This window comes from Neoarius graeffei, chromosome 12, assembly GCF_027579695.1.
Source record: "Neoarius graeffei isolate fNeoGra1 chromosome 12, fNeoGra1.pri, whole genome shotgun sequence".
Classification (NCBI taxonomy): Eukaryota; Metazoa; Chordata; class Actinopteri; order Siluriformes; family Ariidae; genus Neoarius; species Neoarius graeffei.
Genome location: NC_083580.1, coordinates 76,891,477 through 76,908,408, shown reverse-complemented (window position 1 = coordinate 76,908,408; position 16,932 = coordinate 76,891,477). Strand labels below are relative to the sequence as shown.

At 39.9% G+C, this 16,932-nt stretch overlaps 1 protein-coding gene across 1 annotated transcript in view; it reads left to right on the top strand.

Annotated features, from left to right (window-relative positions):
• elnb (elastin b) overlaps positions 1-16,932 on the top strand; it is a 41,407-nt gene that overhangs the window by 18,171 nt on the left and 6,304 nt on the right. Inside the window, exons 35-60 of the mRNA XM_060934937.1 lie at positions 136-165; positions 262-495; positions 592-624; positions 710-913; positions 2,165-2,197; positions 4,233-4,310; positions 4,414-4,446; positions 4,572-4,685; positions 4,760-4,816; positions 4,921-5,022; positions 7,558-7,593; positions 7,706-7,729; positions 7,820-7,876; positions 7,999-8,079; positions 8,445-8,465; positions 8,579-8,605; positions 8,737-8,763; positions 8,927-8,941; positions 13,239-13,286; positions 13,379-13,474; positions 13,930-14,070; positions 14,515-14,565; positions 14,685-14,723; positions 14,941-14,967; positions 15,044-15,205; positions 16,623-16,676. Of these exons, the coding sequence (XP_060790920.1) occupies positions 136-165; positions 262-495; positions 592-624; positions 710-913; positions 2,165-2,197; positions 4,233-4,310; positions 4,414-4,446; positions 4,572-4,685; positions 4,760-4,816; positions 4,921-5,022; positions 7,558-7,593; positions 7,706-7,729; positions 7,820-7,876; positions 7,999-8,079; positions 8,445-8,465; positions 8,579-8,605; positions 8,737-8,763; positions 8,927-8,941; positions 13,239-13,286; positions 13,379-13,474; positions 13,930-14,070; positions 14,515-14,565; positions 14,685-14,723; positions 14,941-14,967; positions 15,044-15,205; positions 16,623-16,676 (1,824 nt within the window). The remainder of the gene's footprint in view (positions 1-135; positions 166-261; positions 496-591; positions 625-709; positions 914-2,164; positions 2,198-4,232; positions 4,311-4,413; positions 4,447-4,571; positions 4,686-4,759; positions 4,817-4,920; positions 5,023-7,557; positions 7,594-7,705; positions 7,730-7,819; positions 7,877-7,998; positions 8,080-8,444; positions 8,466-8,578; positions 8,606-8,736; positions 8,764-8,926; positions 8,942-13,238; positions 13,287-13,378; positions 13,475-13,929; positions 14,071-14,514; positions 14,566-14,684; positions 14,724-14,940; positions 14,968-15,043; positions 15,206-16,622; positions 16,677-16,932) is intronic.

Below are 16,932 nucleotides of genomic sequence, written 5' to 3'. Positions count from 1 at the left end.
ATGTCCACAAACTTTTACTTTGCTTTATAAATGTTATAAATGTCCATACACTTATTTAGTTTTGGAAATATTATAAACATGTAATCCCAATCCTTATGTTCTATGTGCTGTATTTTTGCATCACAATTCTTTCAGGATATGCTGGCGCTAAAGCTCGCAAATATGGTAAGGCACATTAAATTACATATAGATCTAGTTAGAATTCTCTAACCGAATCCTCAAGCTGAAAATGTCATACACATTTTATTTTTTGCTGCAAAGGATTCCCAAGTGGAACAGTCAGGACAGCTGGAACAGGATTGCCTGGAGGATTCGGAGGGGTAGTCAGTGGTGGATTAGGAACAGGAGTACCAGCTGGTGGTCTTGGTGCTGGAGTGGCACCAGGAGGTGGAGTAGGAACTGGAGGTGTACCAGCTGGAGGCTATGGACCTGGTGGAGTACCTGGGGGATATGGTCCTGGTGGAGTACCTCGGAGCTATGGTCCAGGTACTGGAGGTAAAGCACAAATTGTTATACACATACAGTATAACATTCACATTTTATTAGATTGGCAATTTCATATATTGCTTGCATCTTGTGTCCTAATTGTAGGATATCCAAGTGGATCAAAGGCACTTAAATATGGTAGGTAAACTTATTTTATTATTGTAAAATTATTAAGCACATAATACTAGTTTGCATTGTGACTGTTTATAAATCCAATGTGCAGGTCAAGCTGGAAGCAATGCTCCATCTGGTGTAGGTGGACCATTTGGAATAGGTACAGGTCCTGCTCAAGGATATGGAACTGGAGCAGGACCTGTTGGTGGATATGGCCAGGGCACTGGATTGAGTCCTGGGGCTGGATATGGACTTGGAGCAGGCGGCGTACCTGGTGGAACAGGTGTCAGAGGAGGGCCTACAGGTGCTGGAGGTAATTGCATGTTTGAAAAAGCTTCAGTAGAACAATTTAAGTGGTTTAGATGTACACTGAAAAGCCATAACATTAAAACCACCTGCTGAATATTATGTAGGTCTCCTTTGTGCCAACAAAACAGCTTTGACCCATTGAGGCATGAACTCCACAAGACCTCTGAAGGTGTACAATGGTATCTGGCACCAAGCTGTTATTGGCAGAAAGTTGTGAGGTGAGGCCTTCATAGATCGGACTTGTTTGTCTATCACATCCCACAGATGCTCGATCGGATTGAGAACTGAGGAATTTGGAGCCCAAGCCAACACCTTGAACCCTTTGTCATGTTCCTCAAATCATTCCTGAACAATTTTTGCAGTGTAGCAGGGTGCATTATCTTGCTGAAATAGGCCACTGCCATCAGGGAATACTGTTGCCAGAAGGGGTGTATCCACATGAATGCAAGGACTCAAGGTTCCCCAGCAGAACATTGCCCAGAGCATCACACTGTCTTGGCCAGCTTGCCTTCTTCCCATAGAGCATCCTGGTGCCATCTCTTCCCCAGGTAAGTGACGGCCATGCACCTGGCCATCCACATGATGTAAAAGAAAGCATGGTTCATCAGACCAGGCCACCTTCTTCCATTGCCCCATGGTCCAGTACTGAGGCTCACGTGCCAATTGTAGGTGCTTTTGGTGGTGGACAAGGGTCAGCATGGGCATTCTGACTGAGCTACAGCTCTGCAGCCTCATACGCAGTGAACTGCAATGCACTGTGTTCTGACACCTTTCTGTCATAGCTAGCATTACCTTTTTCAGTAATTTGTGCTGTAGTAGCTCTTCTAAGGGATCAGCTCAGACATGCTATCCTTCAGTCCCCATTCGCATCAGTGAGCCTTGGGCTCCCATGACCCTGTCGCAGGTTCACCGGTTGTCCTTCCTTGGACCTCTTTTGGTAGGTACTAACCATTGCACACTGGGAACACCCCACAAGACCTGCTGTCTAGCCATTACAATTTGGCTCTTGTCAAAGTCTCTCAAAATATCAAAATGCCCATTTTTCCTGCTTCCAATACATCAAGTTTGAGAACTGACTGTTCACTAGCTGCCTAATATATCCCACCTCTTGACAGGTGCCACTCTAATGAGATAATCAGTGTTATTCACGTCACCTGTCATTGGTTTTCATGTTATGGCTGATTGGTGTATGTACTTACCGTAATTGTTTTTCCAAACATTTTCTATTGAAAGTAACATGTTTTGTTTCTTATAGGATATGGCCCAGGTTCGAAAGCTGCTAAATATGGTATGCTTCTGAACATACATATGTTTTCAAATGAACTCAATTGAATTGGTGGCATGACTGACCATGTCTATACATAAGCAACTTAAAGCTAGATGGCCTTTCGATTTCATAAAATCTGTGAAATTTAGTTCCCTCTGAAATTTAGTCATTGTGATACATGTTTATTTCTGTAACACCTCACAAAATATCAGGCCATTCTGTGGCTGGGAAGTTATTTAATATGAGGGGATTCCCGAGCAAATAATGCGTATGAAATCGCTCACTTCGTGCAGTCAAACAGACAGAGGAAGTCCGTATAGAGGAAGTATAAATAATACACATAATTAATTTTCTAAGAGGAAGAGCATATCTTGTGAAAAGACATTACAGGCATTTAGTAGACACTCTTTTTCAGAATGACATACAACATACCCAGAGCAGCAGTTGGGGATTAGGTGCCTTGCTCAAGGGCGCTTTAGCCATTCCTGCTGGTCCAGGGACTCAAACCAGCAACATTTTAGTCCCAAAGCTGATTCTCTAACCATTAGGCCATGACTTCCCCAACAGCTACTTAACCCTAATCATACCAGGTGGGGTCATTTCTGACCCTGGACGTCTATTTTTTAGGATAAATTTAATATGCATTATTTTTTCATGAAATTTCATGAATTTGTCACATTTTTTTGCAGGTTACAGGATACGCATCTGGATTATTTGTGCCCTCGATGCTGCTTTTTATCAGACCAAAAACCATTGGGGTCGTAAACGACCCCACTCAATTTTCACTATTTAGCCATATAGTACTTGTTTTTTATTCAGTGTATTTTACCCAATTTTGTCTTTTCAGATTGAAATATGGCAGGCAGACCAAGAGTAGTGAGATACTTGAGAAGAGAAGAGATTCAAAGACTCTTAGAGCAGGACAGTACCACAGATGAGAGTGAACCAAATGAATCTGACTCTGAGGAAGAAGCAGACCACATATCTGAAGCATCAGACAGAGGTGACACTGAGAGTGCCAGTGATAATGATCCAGAGGTTGAACACCATGGAAATCAACAATGCCCTGACGACAGAGAGGCTGAAATAAATCAAGAAAGGGGAAGAGGCCATGGCAGAGGTCGTGGCAGGGGGCGTGGGCGAGGCCAGGACAATGGTGCAATTCCCCAAGGCCAAGCCCAGCCCAACAACCCTGCTGTGGACCAAGACCACATAATTGGTAAAGATGGAACTGTTTGGGATAAGGCCCAGCCACCGCAGGGACGAAGGCGAGCCCAGGATATTTTGAGACAGGCCCCTGGAATCACACCAGAAGGAAGATGTACTGATATACTGCAGTCTTTCCAGCTTTTTATCACCCAGCCAATAGTGATTCAGATTGTCCAAGAGACAAATAGAGAGGGTCGCCGGAAGACTACTGAGTACAATGCTGTTCATCCTCAGAGTCAGAAAGTATGGAAGGATGTTGAAGTGGAAATATTTTTGAAAAAAAATAGGTTTGGTTGAATCAAACTGGTGTCCTAGATATACATAGAATAGTATAGAATAGTATTTGTGGATCTCTAACAAGATGTTTAATAAAGAATATTGATCTCCTATGAAGCTTTTGTTGTCTACACATAAAAAATGTAACGATATTTGGCTAAAAATAACTTGGGGTCATAACCGACCCCACCTGGTATGAATAGGTTGCAAAATATGCTGGTATGATTAGAGTTAATAAGTAGGGCTTTTACTCATTAATCATCAACTGTGCCTTTGTATCCTGTCTCAAGTGTAACTTTTTTTTTGGATAAAAGCATCAGCCATATTATGTAAATGTAAATACAAGGTTTCTAAGTAACCACATCTTAAAAATGCAGCAAAACCTCTGCAGTGACAGCTTTCACACTTTGTCCAATCTGCATACTACAATTTATTTTTTCATAAATAAAGGATTAAATAGAAACGTTTTGTGAATTTAGGATAATGTAGCAGTGCGATTGTAACATGTTAGCACTGTTATAAAGGTAACAGTGTAATCTAGATGGAGTTTTTCTGTTGATACATTGAGCAGTGCCTGGGGGCTTTGGAGGTGCTCTTGGCTCTGGATCTGCTCTTGGTGGACCAAGTACTGGTCTTGGACCGTATGGAGGCAAGTTTCTGCTAACACTAACAAATCAATAGTGATGACATTCAAGTTTTTATAATGTTTAATGCGATCTAAGTATCCATTTCTTCTCTATTACAACATGCAGGATATGGACCAGGGGGAAAGCCACCAAAATATGGTAGGAACCCCTTTTGATAGGACCTCTAAAGCTGTTTAAAGGAATGATTAATGGGATACAGTCTTATTGCATTAATTTATCTCTAATAACTCTGAACTATTAATGATCACTCACCTCCTTAACAGGCCAACCTGCTGCTGGAACTGGGACTGTGTTGGGTGGACCAGGGTCAGTGCCTGGTGTTGCTGGAGCTGGAACCACAACCACAGGAATAGGGACTGGAACTGCAACCGGTGCAGGTGATGATCAACAATTGGAAAAATGTTAAACAATCAACAAAAGGCTGCATTTTGACAAATTGTTTTATTTTCAGGCACTATCGGTGGGACAGGAGGGGTACCAGTTACTGGAAGCAAGACAGACAAATATGGTGTGTTGGTGTCCTCTCTTGTTTGTTGGGTTGATCAACATCCTCCATTTTATTGAGTGACCAGGAAAACAACAAGGAAGAATATGTTCTAAATCTGACCCTAGGAGTTCCAGGTGTCACAGGAGGAGCACTAGGAGGAACAGGAGTCCCAGGCATTATACCAACAACATCCACGGATCAGAGAACCAAACCAGGAGCTGATGGAGGTAATATGTTTAATGAAAGAAAGTAAAGAAGGAAGGAATAAAGTAAGTAAGAAAGTACGTCCTTAAATAGGAAAGAAAGTAAGTAAGCAAGCAAAGTAGAATGTTTGTAAGTATAAGTCAGATAGAAGAAGAATTTATTTGTCACATATACTTTGGCGCAGAATAAAATTCTTTCTCTGCATTTGGCCCTTCTGAAGCAGTGAACACACACATGCACACACAAGTTAGCAGTCAACACACATCTGGGCAGCTGGGAGTTAGGTGCCTTGCACAAGGCCAGTTCAGCCATGGATGTAGAGGGAGGGGAACGTGCTGTTCATTCCCCCCACCCACACACACACACTTTTCCAGCCAGTTCAGGGAATTGAACCAGCAACTTTTTAGTCCGAAAGAAAGAAAGAAAGAAAGAAAGAAAGAAAGAAAGTCAGTCAGAAAGAAAGGAAGGCAGTCAGTCAGACAGTCAGTCAGGAAGAAAGAAAGAAAATTAATCAGAAAGAAAGAAAGTCAGTCAGTAAGAAAGAAAGAAAGTCAGTCAGTCAGTCAGTCAGAAAGAAAGAAAATCAGTAAAAAAGAAAGTTAATCAGTAAGAGAGAAAGAAAGAAAGAAAGAAAGAAAGAAAGAAAGAAAGAAAGAAAGAAAGAAAGGCAGTCAGAAAGAAAGAAAGTTAGGAAGAAAGAAAGTTAATCAGCAAAAAAGAAAGAGAGAAAGAAAGTCAGTCAGTCAGAAAGAAAGAAGGAAAGAAAGTTAATCAGTAAAAAAGAAAGTTAATCAGTAAGAAAGAAAGAAAGAAAGTTAATCAGTAAAAAAGAAAGTTAATCAGTAAGAAATAAATAGAAAGAAAGAAAGAAAGTTAATCAGTAAAAAAGAAAGTTAATCAGTAAGAAAGAAAGAAAGAAAGAAAGAAAGAAAGAAAGAAAGAAAGAAAGAAAGACAGTCAGGAAGAAAGAAAGAAAATTAATCAGAAAGAAAGAAAGTCAGTCAGTCAGAAAGAAAGAAAGAAAATCAGTAAAAAAGAAAGTTAATCAGTAAGAGAGAAAGAAAGGCAGTCAGAAAGAAAGAAAGAAAGAAAGTTAGGAAGAAAGAAAGTTAATCAGCAAAAAAGAGAGAAAGAAAGTCAGTCAGTCAGAAAGAAAGAAGGAAAGAAAGTTAATCAGTAAAAAAGAAAGTTAATCAGTAAGAAATAAATAGAAAGAAAGAAAGAAAGTTAATCAGTAAAAAAGAAAGTTAATCAGTAAAAAAGAAAGAAAGAAAGAAAGAAAGAAAGAAAGAAAGAAAGTTAATCAGTAAAAAAGAAAGTTAATCAGTAAGAAAGAAAGAAAGAAAGAAAGAAAGAAAGAAAGAAAGAAAGTTAATCAGTAAAAAAGAAAGTTAATCAGTAAGAAAGAAAGTTAATCAGTAAGAAAGAAAGAAAGAAAGAAAGAAAGAAAGAAAGAAAGAGAAAGAAAGAAAGTTAATCAGTAAAAAAGAAAGTTAATCAGTAAGAAAGAAAGAAAGAAAGAAAGAAAGAAAGAAAGAAAGAAAGAAAGAAAGAAAGAAAGAAAGTTAATCAGTAAAAAAGAAAGTTAATCAGTAAGAAAGAAAGAAAGAAAGAAAGAAAGAAAGAAAGAAAGAAAGAAAGAAAGAAAGTCAGTAAGAAAGACAGACAGACAGTCAGTCAGGAAGAAAGAAAGAAAATTAATCAGAAAGAAAGAAAGTCAGTCAGTAAGAAAGAAAGAAAGTCAGTCAGTCAGAAAGAAAGAAAGAAAATCAGTAAAAAAGAAAGTTAATCAGTAAGAGAGAAAGAAAGAAAGGCAGTCAGAAAGAAAGAAAGAAAGTTAGGAAGAAAGAAAGTTAATCAGCAAAAAAGAAAGAGAGAAAGAAAGAAAGTCAGTCAGTCAGAAAGAAAGAAGGAAAGAAAGAAAGTTAATCAGTAAAAAAGAAAGTTAATCAGTAAGAAAGAAAGAAAGAAAGAAAGAAAGAAAGAAAGAAAGAAAGAAAGAAAGTTAATCAGTAAAAAAGAAAGTTAATCAGTAAGAAAGAAAGAAAGAAAGTTAATCAGTAAAAAAGAAAGTTAATCAGTAAGAAAGAAAGAAAAAGAAAGAAAGAAAGAAAGAAAGAAAGAAAGAAAGAAAGAAAGAAAGAAAGTTAATCAGTAAAAAAGAAAGTTAATCAGTAAGAAAGAAAGAAAGAAAGTTAATCAGTAAAAAAGAAAGTTAATCAGTAAGAAAGAAAGAAAAAGAAAGAAAGAAAGAAAGAAAGAAAGAAAGAAAGAAAGAAAGAAAGAAAGAAAGTTAATCAGTAAAAAAGAAAGTTAATCAGTAAGAAAGAAAGAAAGAAAGAAAGAAAGAAAGAAAGTTAATCAGAAAGAAAGAAAGTCAGTAAGAAAGACAGACAGACAGTCAGTCAGGAAGAAAGAAAGAAAATTAATCAGAAAGAAAGAAAGTCAGTCAGTAAGAAAGAAAGAGAAAGAAAGAAAGAAGCAGGACAGAAATAATACACCTGTGCAGAAACCTATAACTCTTTCTTTGTTTTTCTCCCTCTATCCTGCTGGATCAGCTGTTCGGACTGGTAATGACACTACAGAAGGACCAGGTTAGTATAGTGCTTGTTAGAAATCTAATGTGCAAAATGTTAAGTTAAATTGTGACTTCACCCCAAATGGCTCTTTACAAATGTAATAAATGTGTCTTTACTTTGAACACAGGTGCTACTAAATCCCCCAGGTTGGGTAAGTCCCCCCCCCCATCTTTTCTCACACTTTTCTTCTTACACCCTATATAATCTTGACATGAAATGCCTCAATTTAATCATTCAAAAGAATCAGGTGGCGTGATAGAGGGATCTGGAAGCTCTATTGGTGGTGGTCCAGGTGAAGGTAAATTTTAAAAATGAAGATATTGTGGGGTTTGAAAGCAGCTTGTATTTTCTAGTCATATTTAAACTATTTTGGATTTCCATATGAAGTTGTGTAGGTGGTGACTTTTTTTTTAATTAAAGGAGTTAGCGGCGGTCCTGTTGATGGGGATGGACTTGGAGTTACTGGGACAGGAATACCAATCCTAGCTGGTGGTAAACCAGGTATTATTTTGAATGCTGATGTTTTACACATCATTGTCTTCATTCATGACTAGTTTTCATTGGTGAAAAAAAAGAATCTGATTATAAGCTATCATAATCCTGTATTAAAAGAATCAGATTTGGGAAGAGGAATGGTTTCAGGAAACCCATGTGCTATGTTAAGCTACATTTGCCTCCATGCTTACATTAGAAGAACCTTATATGAACCCAGAGCCAGTTGCCTAGTATCATATTGTGATAGATAGATAGATAGATAGATAGATAGATAGATAGATAGATAGATAGATAGATAGATAGATAGATAGATAGATAGATAGATAGATAGAATTTGTGTATTGATTTTCTTCCATTTTTCCATATTTTAGATGCAGCTGGTTCAGTTCCAGGTAGGTTACAGAACCTTTGTTAATAACCAATAATCAATTATAATCAATCTCTTCTCATTCCTATTTCCAAACTTTTCTCATTTCAATTTTTGCCATTTATTTTTTCTTTTCAGGTGGAACGGGAGGGCAGATACCAGAAAGTAAGGCTTTCTTCCATCTTAAAAAAAGGAAACATTAAAATTTATGATATTAGCATACTTGATGGCTCAAAAATATTTTAAGTGCAATCACATAAAGTGATCCTCTCTCTCTCCTCTCTCTCTCTCTCTAGTTGATATTGGAGTAATTCAACCCAGTGGTAAGGGCTGGAATTAAGAAAAAATTACTCATAAAATAATTGTATTTTTTGTAATCATATGGAGGCTCAAGTAAGCATTAAATATATTTGTATTATCTTCTCTGTGTGCAAGTGTATCTTTTCTTTGTACATTGATTTTATGTTTTTCCTTGTGTTTTCATAGCTGGAACAAGAATTGGTGAGTAGGAGTGGAAAACCCCCTCAGATGTTCCTGTGTCTCCCTCTGGAGATACAGTGAATAAAATGCATGCAATTCTTCAGTCCATTTTATGTTTATTTTCCATATGAAAATCAAAACAAATTATTACAAGATATTACAACTTTTATTACCAACTTGTTTCCAAGTGGTGTTGGTCAAGGTCAGCCATCAGGTGGTATATACAGTCAAAAATTCCAGTAAAAAGTAAATATTTAACTCAAATCACATCAGCTTCTGGTCTCTTTATCAGGATTTGGTTTGGGGATTGGTCTTAGTTTTGGTGGCACCACGAGTGTAAATGTTGCCAGAGGTATTGGCATTGGTATTGGCAGGGCCGTTGACAGCTTTGGCTGGGCCCGGGACAAAATAATCTGAGTGGGCCCCCCCCAAATAATCTGAGTGCCCCCCACACACACACACATACGCGCGCACGCACATCGCCACACAGCAACCACCCACACCCAACCCCTCTTCACAGTCTCCATTCACTCCAACCCTTAAATAACAGGTATTCCAAGCCCATTATAACAGTCAACCATTTTATTTCAACATTTCAACATATTTACAGTTTGAACATTTCCTTAGTCTGCAACTATTCAGGTGCGAAATGCAATGCGCCGGACTTTTGCTGTGGCAAAGTCGTCAATAAGGTCATTGAAGTCCAGCTTCTTTGCAAGTTCGCGCTCTATAGAGAGCATAGCCAGCCCATTGAGCCTCTCCTGTGACATGTTTGAGTGCAGGTAGTTGATAAACCAAAATGATTGTTTACGGGATGGAACTGGGCCTCAATGAGAACGGAGTTATGGCTTTCCAAAATCTGAACATAGAAGCATCACCACTAGTGATGTGTACAGTGAGTTTTTCAGTGTATTTTTTTGTCTTGTTTTTCATAAACGTCCTTTCCATACTCGATTTAGAATGTTACAAAAAAAAATTGACACCCTCCCAACCACATAACATTAGCCTATCTGACCTGGGGGCTGACACGTTTATTACGGATAAACCAAAAGGATTACAACGTTCCCTGGATATAGAACTGGACCGAGAAGATTTCAAAATCTTAACGTGTAAGCAACAACAATAAAACAGAGGTTGTTTTATTCATTTAGGGCTTATTAGGCTACTTTCATTAATTGTGCTTTTCATACAGGCCTATCATTTTTCACTTGAGCAAGGGAATTGTTTGAAGAGTATCCATTCTAAGCGAAAGTTTAATGTTTTGCAACAGACTAACCTCAAAACACCCCATTTATAGCCCATTCGTTACATTAAACTCTATCTAGCTGGCAATTTCACATGCCGTCGTATCTACACGGGATGATTTCCAACAAAATAAGGTTTAATTAACAAGAGGCAGCGTTCCACGGGCTTTCAGCTAACCGGAGTCCAGCTCAGCGCAGCTCAGCAAGCGTGCCTAAAACATTTGGATATGATTGCCACATACATATACACATACAAACAGCCACTCAAATCTCCACTGCCAAGCCTCTACCTCTCCAACGCCAGATCCATGTAAACAAAACGGACGATTTGGAATTACCTTATTCTATTCTATAATCGGCTGGTCAGTGCAGTACTAGTAATACTTAAGTGACTTACCCATCCAATGAGGATTATTTTCTTGTTTACAAGATGCCACATCTGAGTCGCTGACAAATCCTGAATTTCTATAAAGATAACTGTGCAGAGATTTATAAGCACGCAGTGCTTCACCACTGAACAGCAAGGGAAAGTTAATGAGGTAATCATACACGTCCGGGTATTCTGCTGGCAGTTCAAAATCCGGTCGTGAAAACTCCGTCCGGTAAGCCATAAGGGTCACAAATCTGTAGATCATTTATTTTAGACATATATCTAGTTATCTGTTCATTAGAAAAATGAGCCGTGTAGTCCGTCGGTTGAAACTGATCCATTCTGTACACGAGTGCAGCAGTATTCAGCGGTGTTTTTTACCGACAAGATGGCGGTTGTGTTCTTTCCGGTCACGTGACTGCAAGATCTCTATTGAGGTATTTCACTCACGTGACCAAGTCATGTGATGCTGCCATTTTGGACGGCACGGCTCAAATCAGTTTGAATGCGAGGAAGGCGACAAACGAAAAACATAAAAGAAAAAGGAGCGAGATGCAGAAAACACCTTCACTATCCAGCGACATAAGGCATTTACAGGGCGAGCAGAGGGAGAGGTATTTGCAAAAATTGAGGTTAGCAGGCTTAGAGAACGACGTTTACCTGCTTCCACCAGGACTGTTCACTGACAGCTAAGATTTGTTCACATTTTCATTTACTTTCGGTCCTCAGGATAAACAAAATGTTATTAAATGTCATTGAAATAACTTCTTAGTCTGTTGAGACATGGCCCGTTATAAGTTTTTCCTTTACTGTATTTACTAGTTTACTGAGCGCGCTCCGGGGCTGGCCGGGGCTAGCTAGTGCTCCGGGGCTGGCCGGGGCTGGCTAGCGCTCCGGGGCTGGCTAGCGCTCCGGGGCTGGCCGGCGCTGGCTAGCGCTCCGGGGCTGGCTGGCGCTCTGGGGCTGGCCGGGGCTGGCTAGCGCTCCGGGGCTAGCTAGCGCTCCGGGGCTGGCCGGCGCTAGCTAGCGCTCCGGGGCTGGCCGGCGCTAGCTAGCGCTCCGGGGCTGGCCGGCACTAGCTAGCGCTCCGGGGCTGGCCGGTGCTAGCTAGCGCTCCGGGGCTGGCCGGCGCTAACTAGCGCTCCGGGGCTGGCTGGCTCAGTAAACTAGTAAATACAGTAAAGGAAAAACTTGAGACTGAAAGGTTTTAACAGTCATCCAAATGACTGAACGTAAACGTTGCTACAGCAACATACTAGGTACTATGATGTTGACATTAGCTAGCTTGCCGTCCAAAATGGCGGACACCGGGGCGTCACGTGACCCTGTGACGTCAGGTGAAATACCTCAATAGTGCCGTGTTATTTGGCGCCTTAATCAAAGACCAAACCATTTCTGCATTAGGGGTGGTAGGTGGGTTCTTGAATCTATTTTCGAAGACAATAAAGGCAAAAGAACCAGAAATCATTCATTGAATGCAAATATAGCACATTTTTCTCCCCCAAATCAACACATTTTGAAATGAAACAGAATGATTAATGGCATCTTCATGAGGGACCAGTTCTGGGCCCCCCCTCATGCCTGGGCCCGGGACAAAATACCCGGTTGTCCCCCCCTGTCGACGGCCCTGGGTATTGGTGTTGATAGCTCTGGAACAGGTCTCGGTATTGGTGTTGTATTTGTTAAATCCCCAATCCCAACAACTGGCAGGAGCAGGTACTGTAATGAGTACAATTGAAACTTAATAGATTAACAACCCTTTACTAATTCTACTGGGGTAAAAAGAAGCCTACCTGAGAATGAAGTGGGTTTGCATTGCTGCATGGTTCTACTAACATACCATGCTGATACAAAGACAAGTATGACTTTAGCCTCCTTGTGTCTTCTCAAGGTTCATTTTGAATGTCAAACGATAATAAAACTTTAGGCAAGAAAGATATATTTTAACTTTTTAACCAGTTTACTGTGTAAAAAAAAAAACTAGAAGCAATACCCAATTACTTCATTTCAGCTGCTATTCTTTATAACAAATTGTAAAATGTATTTCACTCACACCTAAACTACTGATCTAAAATGGAAATAAAACAAATAACTAACTACATATTTTTGCTGCTGATAAGCAGACAGCTCTGAAACATTACTGTAACTTGATTCAGCTCCATCTTACAAAGATCACTTTAATAAAACTACTCATAAACTAGCCATAGACAACCTATATCAATCAAAACAAAAGCTATGGAAAGATTTAAAAGCTGATCAATCTTTTTCCAAGGTGCTGGTGTTGGTACTGGTTTGGTGTCAGTATTGGTGTTGGTGGAAAATTGCAAAAACCAAATGCAGATGATTGTATTAATTTAGCTATAAGATTATTAATTTGAGAATGTAAATATTTCTGATTGTGTCACTGTTATTATGATAGACAATAACAACAAATATCGTGAAAATATAGTAATAGTGTTATCTGCTATGTTACGTTATGTTACATAAACAAGTGTTTTTACCATTAAGTGTCAGAAATGTGACAATGGCAAAAGGTTTACACAGTTTTGCAAAACATCAATACAAAGTGAACTATGTAGGAAATTACAATGTCTCAGTAACCAGTACATACACAGCAATATGCAGCTAAATAATTTTATTAAAAATCTAGTTATCAGTGTTCAGGACTATCTTATAAGTTGTGGTTGGATATAATCTTGTGCAGGTGGAGTAGGTGATGGTCTACCAGGAGCCAAGCCTCTGAAACCTCCAGGTATTCCCAATTCCTCTCAGCATGGTTACTCAAGAACATCTTGTCCTAGCGAGACCAGAATTGTAATTTTATTGTGTATGTATTTGCCCGAGGTGGTGTCATACCTGGACGTGGTGATACTCCAGGTGGAACTGGTGAAGAGCCAAGTGGAACTGGCATTGGACTAGGTGGAATTGAAGGCAGACCAGGTGGAGTTGGAGGGGGACCTGGTGGAGTTGGAGGGGGACCTGGTGGAGTTGGAGGGGGACCAGGTGGAGTTGGAGGGGGACCAGGTGGAGTTGGAGGGGGACCAGGTGGAGTTGGAGGGGGACCTGGTGGGGTTGGAGGGGGACCAGGTGGAGTTGGAGGGGGACCAGGTGGAGTTGGAGGGGGACCTGGTGGGGTTGGAGGGGGACCAGGTGGGGTTGGAGGGGGACCAGGTGGAGTTGGAGGGGGACCAGGTGGAATTGGAGGCGGACCAGGTGGAGTTAGTACCAGCCCTGTAGGTGGAACAATTAAACCCCCCAAAGGTATTCATTCATAATTTTCCAAGGGCCTATTAAACAAAATATAAATGTTAATATAAATATAATTCAATATACATGTCAAGAAATGCCTTTTCATGCCATGCTTTTTATCTCTACATAAAATTGTTCTGCTTCAGGATACGTTAGTACAGTTGGAGGACTCCTTGGTGGCATCGGAGGCCCAGGTGGAGTGACAGGGCCTGGAATGACAACAGGAAGTGGCTTTTTGCCTGGAAGTAGCAGTCTACTGCCAGGAGGTACAGCAGCAGGAACTGGAGGTCAGAATTCTGGCAAAACTACACATAACAAATATGAATAAAATTAATTATCTAACTCAGTGGTGTCAAATTTATTTTATGTAATGGGCCACATTATTCTTAGTTTGATGTCGAGTGGGTGGGAAACAAAAAAACAGCTTACTGACCAATAGCACATCAACAAATGTTCTCAAATGTGTTCCTTTATTGGCATCTATCTAAATTCACAAACAGATTAAACATATCATGTACAGAACAGACAAACACACTGCAATTCATTAGAAAGAAGTCCAAATTATGGTTTTATGAAATATAAATTAGCTTGCATAAGTAGTGTCTACAAGCTTATTTTAATTGGTGGGCTGTATTTAAATCCTTATCAGGCCAGTTCCAGGCCGTGGGCCACATGTTTGACAACTTTGACTTGGCATGATTCTGTCTTAAAAGCAATTTTGCTCATTCTAGGTTATGGTGGGGTTGGAGGTTTAGGTACCAGCAGCCTTCTTCCAGTAAATGGTATGTTCATGATTTTGTTTAAAAAAAAATCTAAAAATGATTACTTTTTCATGAATTGATTTCATTAAAACTAGGCATCTACAAATGCCTCCTATGAAATAATATCTGATATTTTCCAGGTCTAAGGTTCCCAAGTGGAGCTGCTGTTGGTAGCAAAGGTTTGCTATTTTAATCTCCTCAATTCAATAATAAATATTAAGGAAACATAGCATTCATATTTTAAATTAATGAATTAAGTAATTAAGTTAACCTATTATTAAGAGTCCATTAGGTAGTTTTAGATAATGATCAGATAAAATGGCATGTCTTAAAATATAATATACAATGCGTAATCATTTCTCATGCAGCCAATGACTGTAGTCTCCCCCCCCCCAGGTCCTGGAATGGGAAAGCCAGCCAAAAGTATGTGACTAGCAGATTTACTTTATATCCCAATGGTAAAGCAGGCAAAGATTTAAATAAATCTTTTTTACATCAGGCTATTGGGGAACTGGAGCACTGGGTGGGGTGGGAGGCCCAGGAGGACTTGGAGGAGTTCCTGGAGGTGTTGGTACTGGTCTAGGAGGAGTTGGTGGAGGTCAAGGAAGCATTCGTGGAGGACCTGGTGCACTTGGAGGTGGTCTGGGTGGTCAAGGAGGAGGTATATAGCAGCAGATATTACTGTAATAGCCTAGCCATCTATACCCCTGATCATTCTGTAATCATCCAGTCAACTTGGTGTGGCAGTAGGGCAATGCATGTAGATAAAGATCAAGAGCCTCAGTTAATGTTCACATCAAACATGAAAATGGGGAAAACTGTGATCTCAGTGACTTTGACCATGGTACGGTTGTTGATGCCAGACAAGCTAGCTTGAATATTTCTGAAACTGCCAATCTCCTGGGATTTTCAAGCACAACCCTCTCTCAAAGAGAAAGTCCCTCCTGTGCAAGGACCTGGTCTTCCCAGGCAGTCTCCCGTCTCAGTACTAACCAGGCCCTTAAGGCGCATTGGGCAGTGCTGATCTCTGCTTCTATAGTCTTCAGCCTCTCACCTAGGGTTACCGTGGGGGGTTAATCCTCTGGTATCCGCAAGAGTTTGACTCCCCACTCACATCTGTATTGCAACATGCCTTACCAGATGGCAGTAGGTACCATTTTTATGATGGTCTTTGGTATGACCCAACCACAAGTAGAACTCACAATCTCCCGATCAAGAGGTGGACACGCTAACCACTAGGCCAGCTTGCGGTGCACGACACTCTCTAGAGCGTGCAAATTTATTTAAGGAAACTGGACAGTTGAAGATTGGAAAAATGTCCTCTGGTCCTTTTCCAATCTTTAATTGTCCAGCCTGTGCACAGTGTAGCCTCAGGTTCTTATTCTTGGTTGACAGGAGTGGAACCCATTGTGGTCTTCTGCTGTTATAGCCCATCCTCCTCAAGGTTCACCATGATGCGCATTCTAAAATGCTTTTCTGCTCACCACAGATGTAAAGAGTGGTTATTTGAGTTACCATAGCCTTCATATCATCTCAAACAAGTCTGTCCATTCTCCTCTGACCTCTCTCATCAACAAGCTACAGAACTGCTGCTCACTGGATATTTTTTTTTCCACATCATTCTGTGTAAACTCTCAAGAGATCAGCAGTTTCTAAGATCCTCAGACCAACCCATCTGGCACCAACAATCACACCATGGTCAAAGTAACTGAGATTACTTTTTCCCCCATTCTGATGCTTGATGTGAACATTAACTCCATGTAGCTGCATGATTTTATGCATTGTGCTGTTGTCACGTGAGTGGCTGACTGGATAATTGCATAAATGTACAAGTGTTCCTCATAAAGTGGTCAGTAAGTGTATATTATTATGCTTGATGCCCAGAAGATGAATAGTTCCTAATCCCAGTTCTAAGGATTTTTTTAAAGGTTTCCTTTAAAATATCTCGCATTATGGAACTAATTAATGAATTATCAGCTTAAACAAGTTGCATCTTTAATTTCTACCTTCTAATTCTGCTAACTTACTATTCATATTGTCAGATCTGCAGTAAAAAAGCTCAGTGTTTTTATTTTCAGGTTTGGGCTACCCAGCTGGAGCAGGACTAAGAGCTGGGAAACCTGGGAAATCAGGTGCTACTTGTTTGAATAGCCATACAGTTGTGATGGTGATTCAACTTTGCCTGTGGTCAATAATATATTTACTGTGAAACAATTTGCTGTATGAATTTGAATATGGATGAATTAAAGTGGAACTTTACAATTAAAGGTAGCTTGGTGTTCCTTATGTGCTTGATGTGTGGCACCTCTACATGCATGTTACATGGGGAAAAAATGACACACTTACATGACTAACTTACTTATTACACATCTTCTAAATACTAAATAC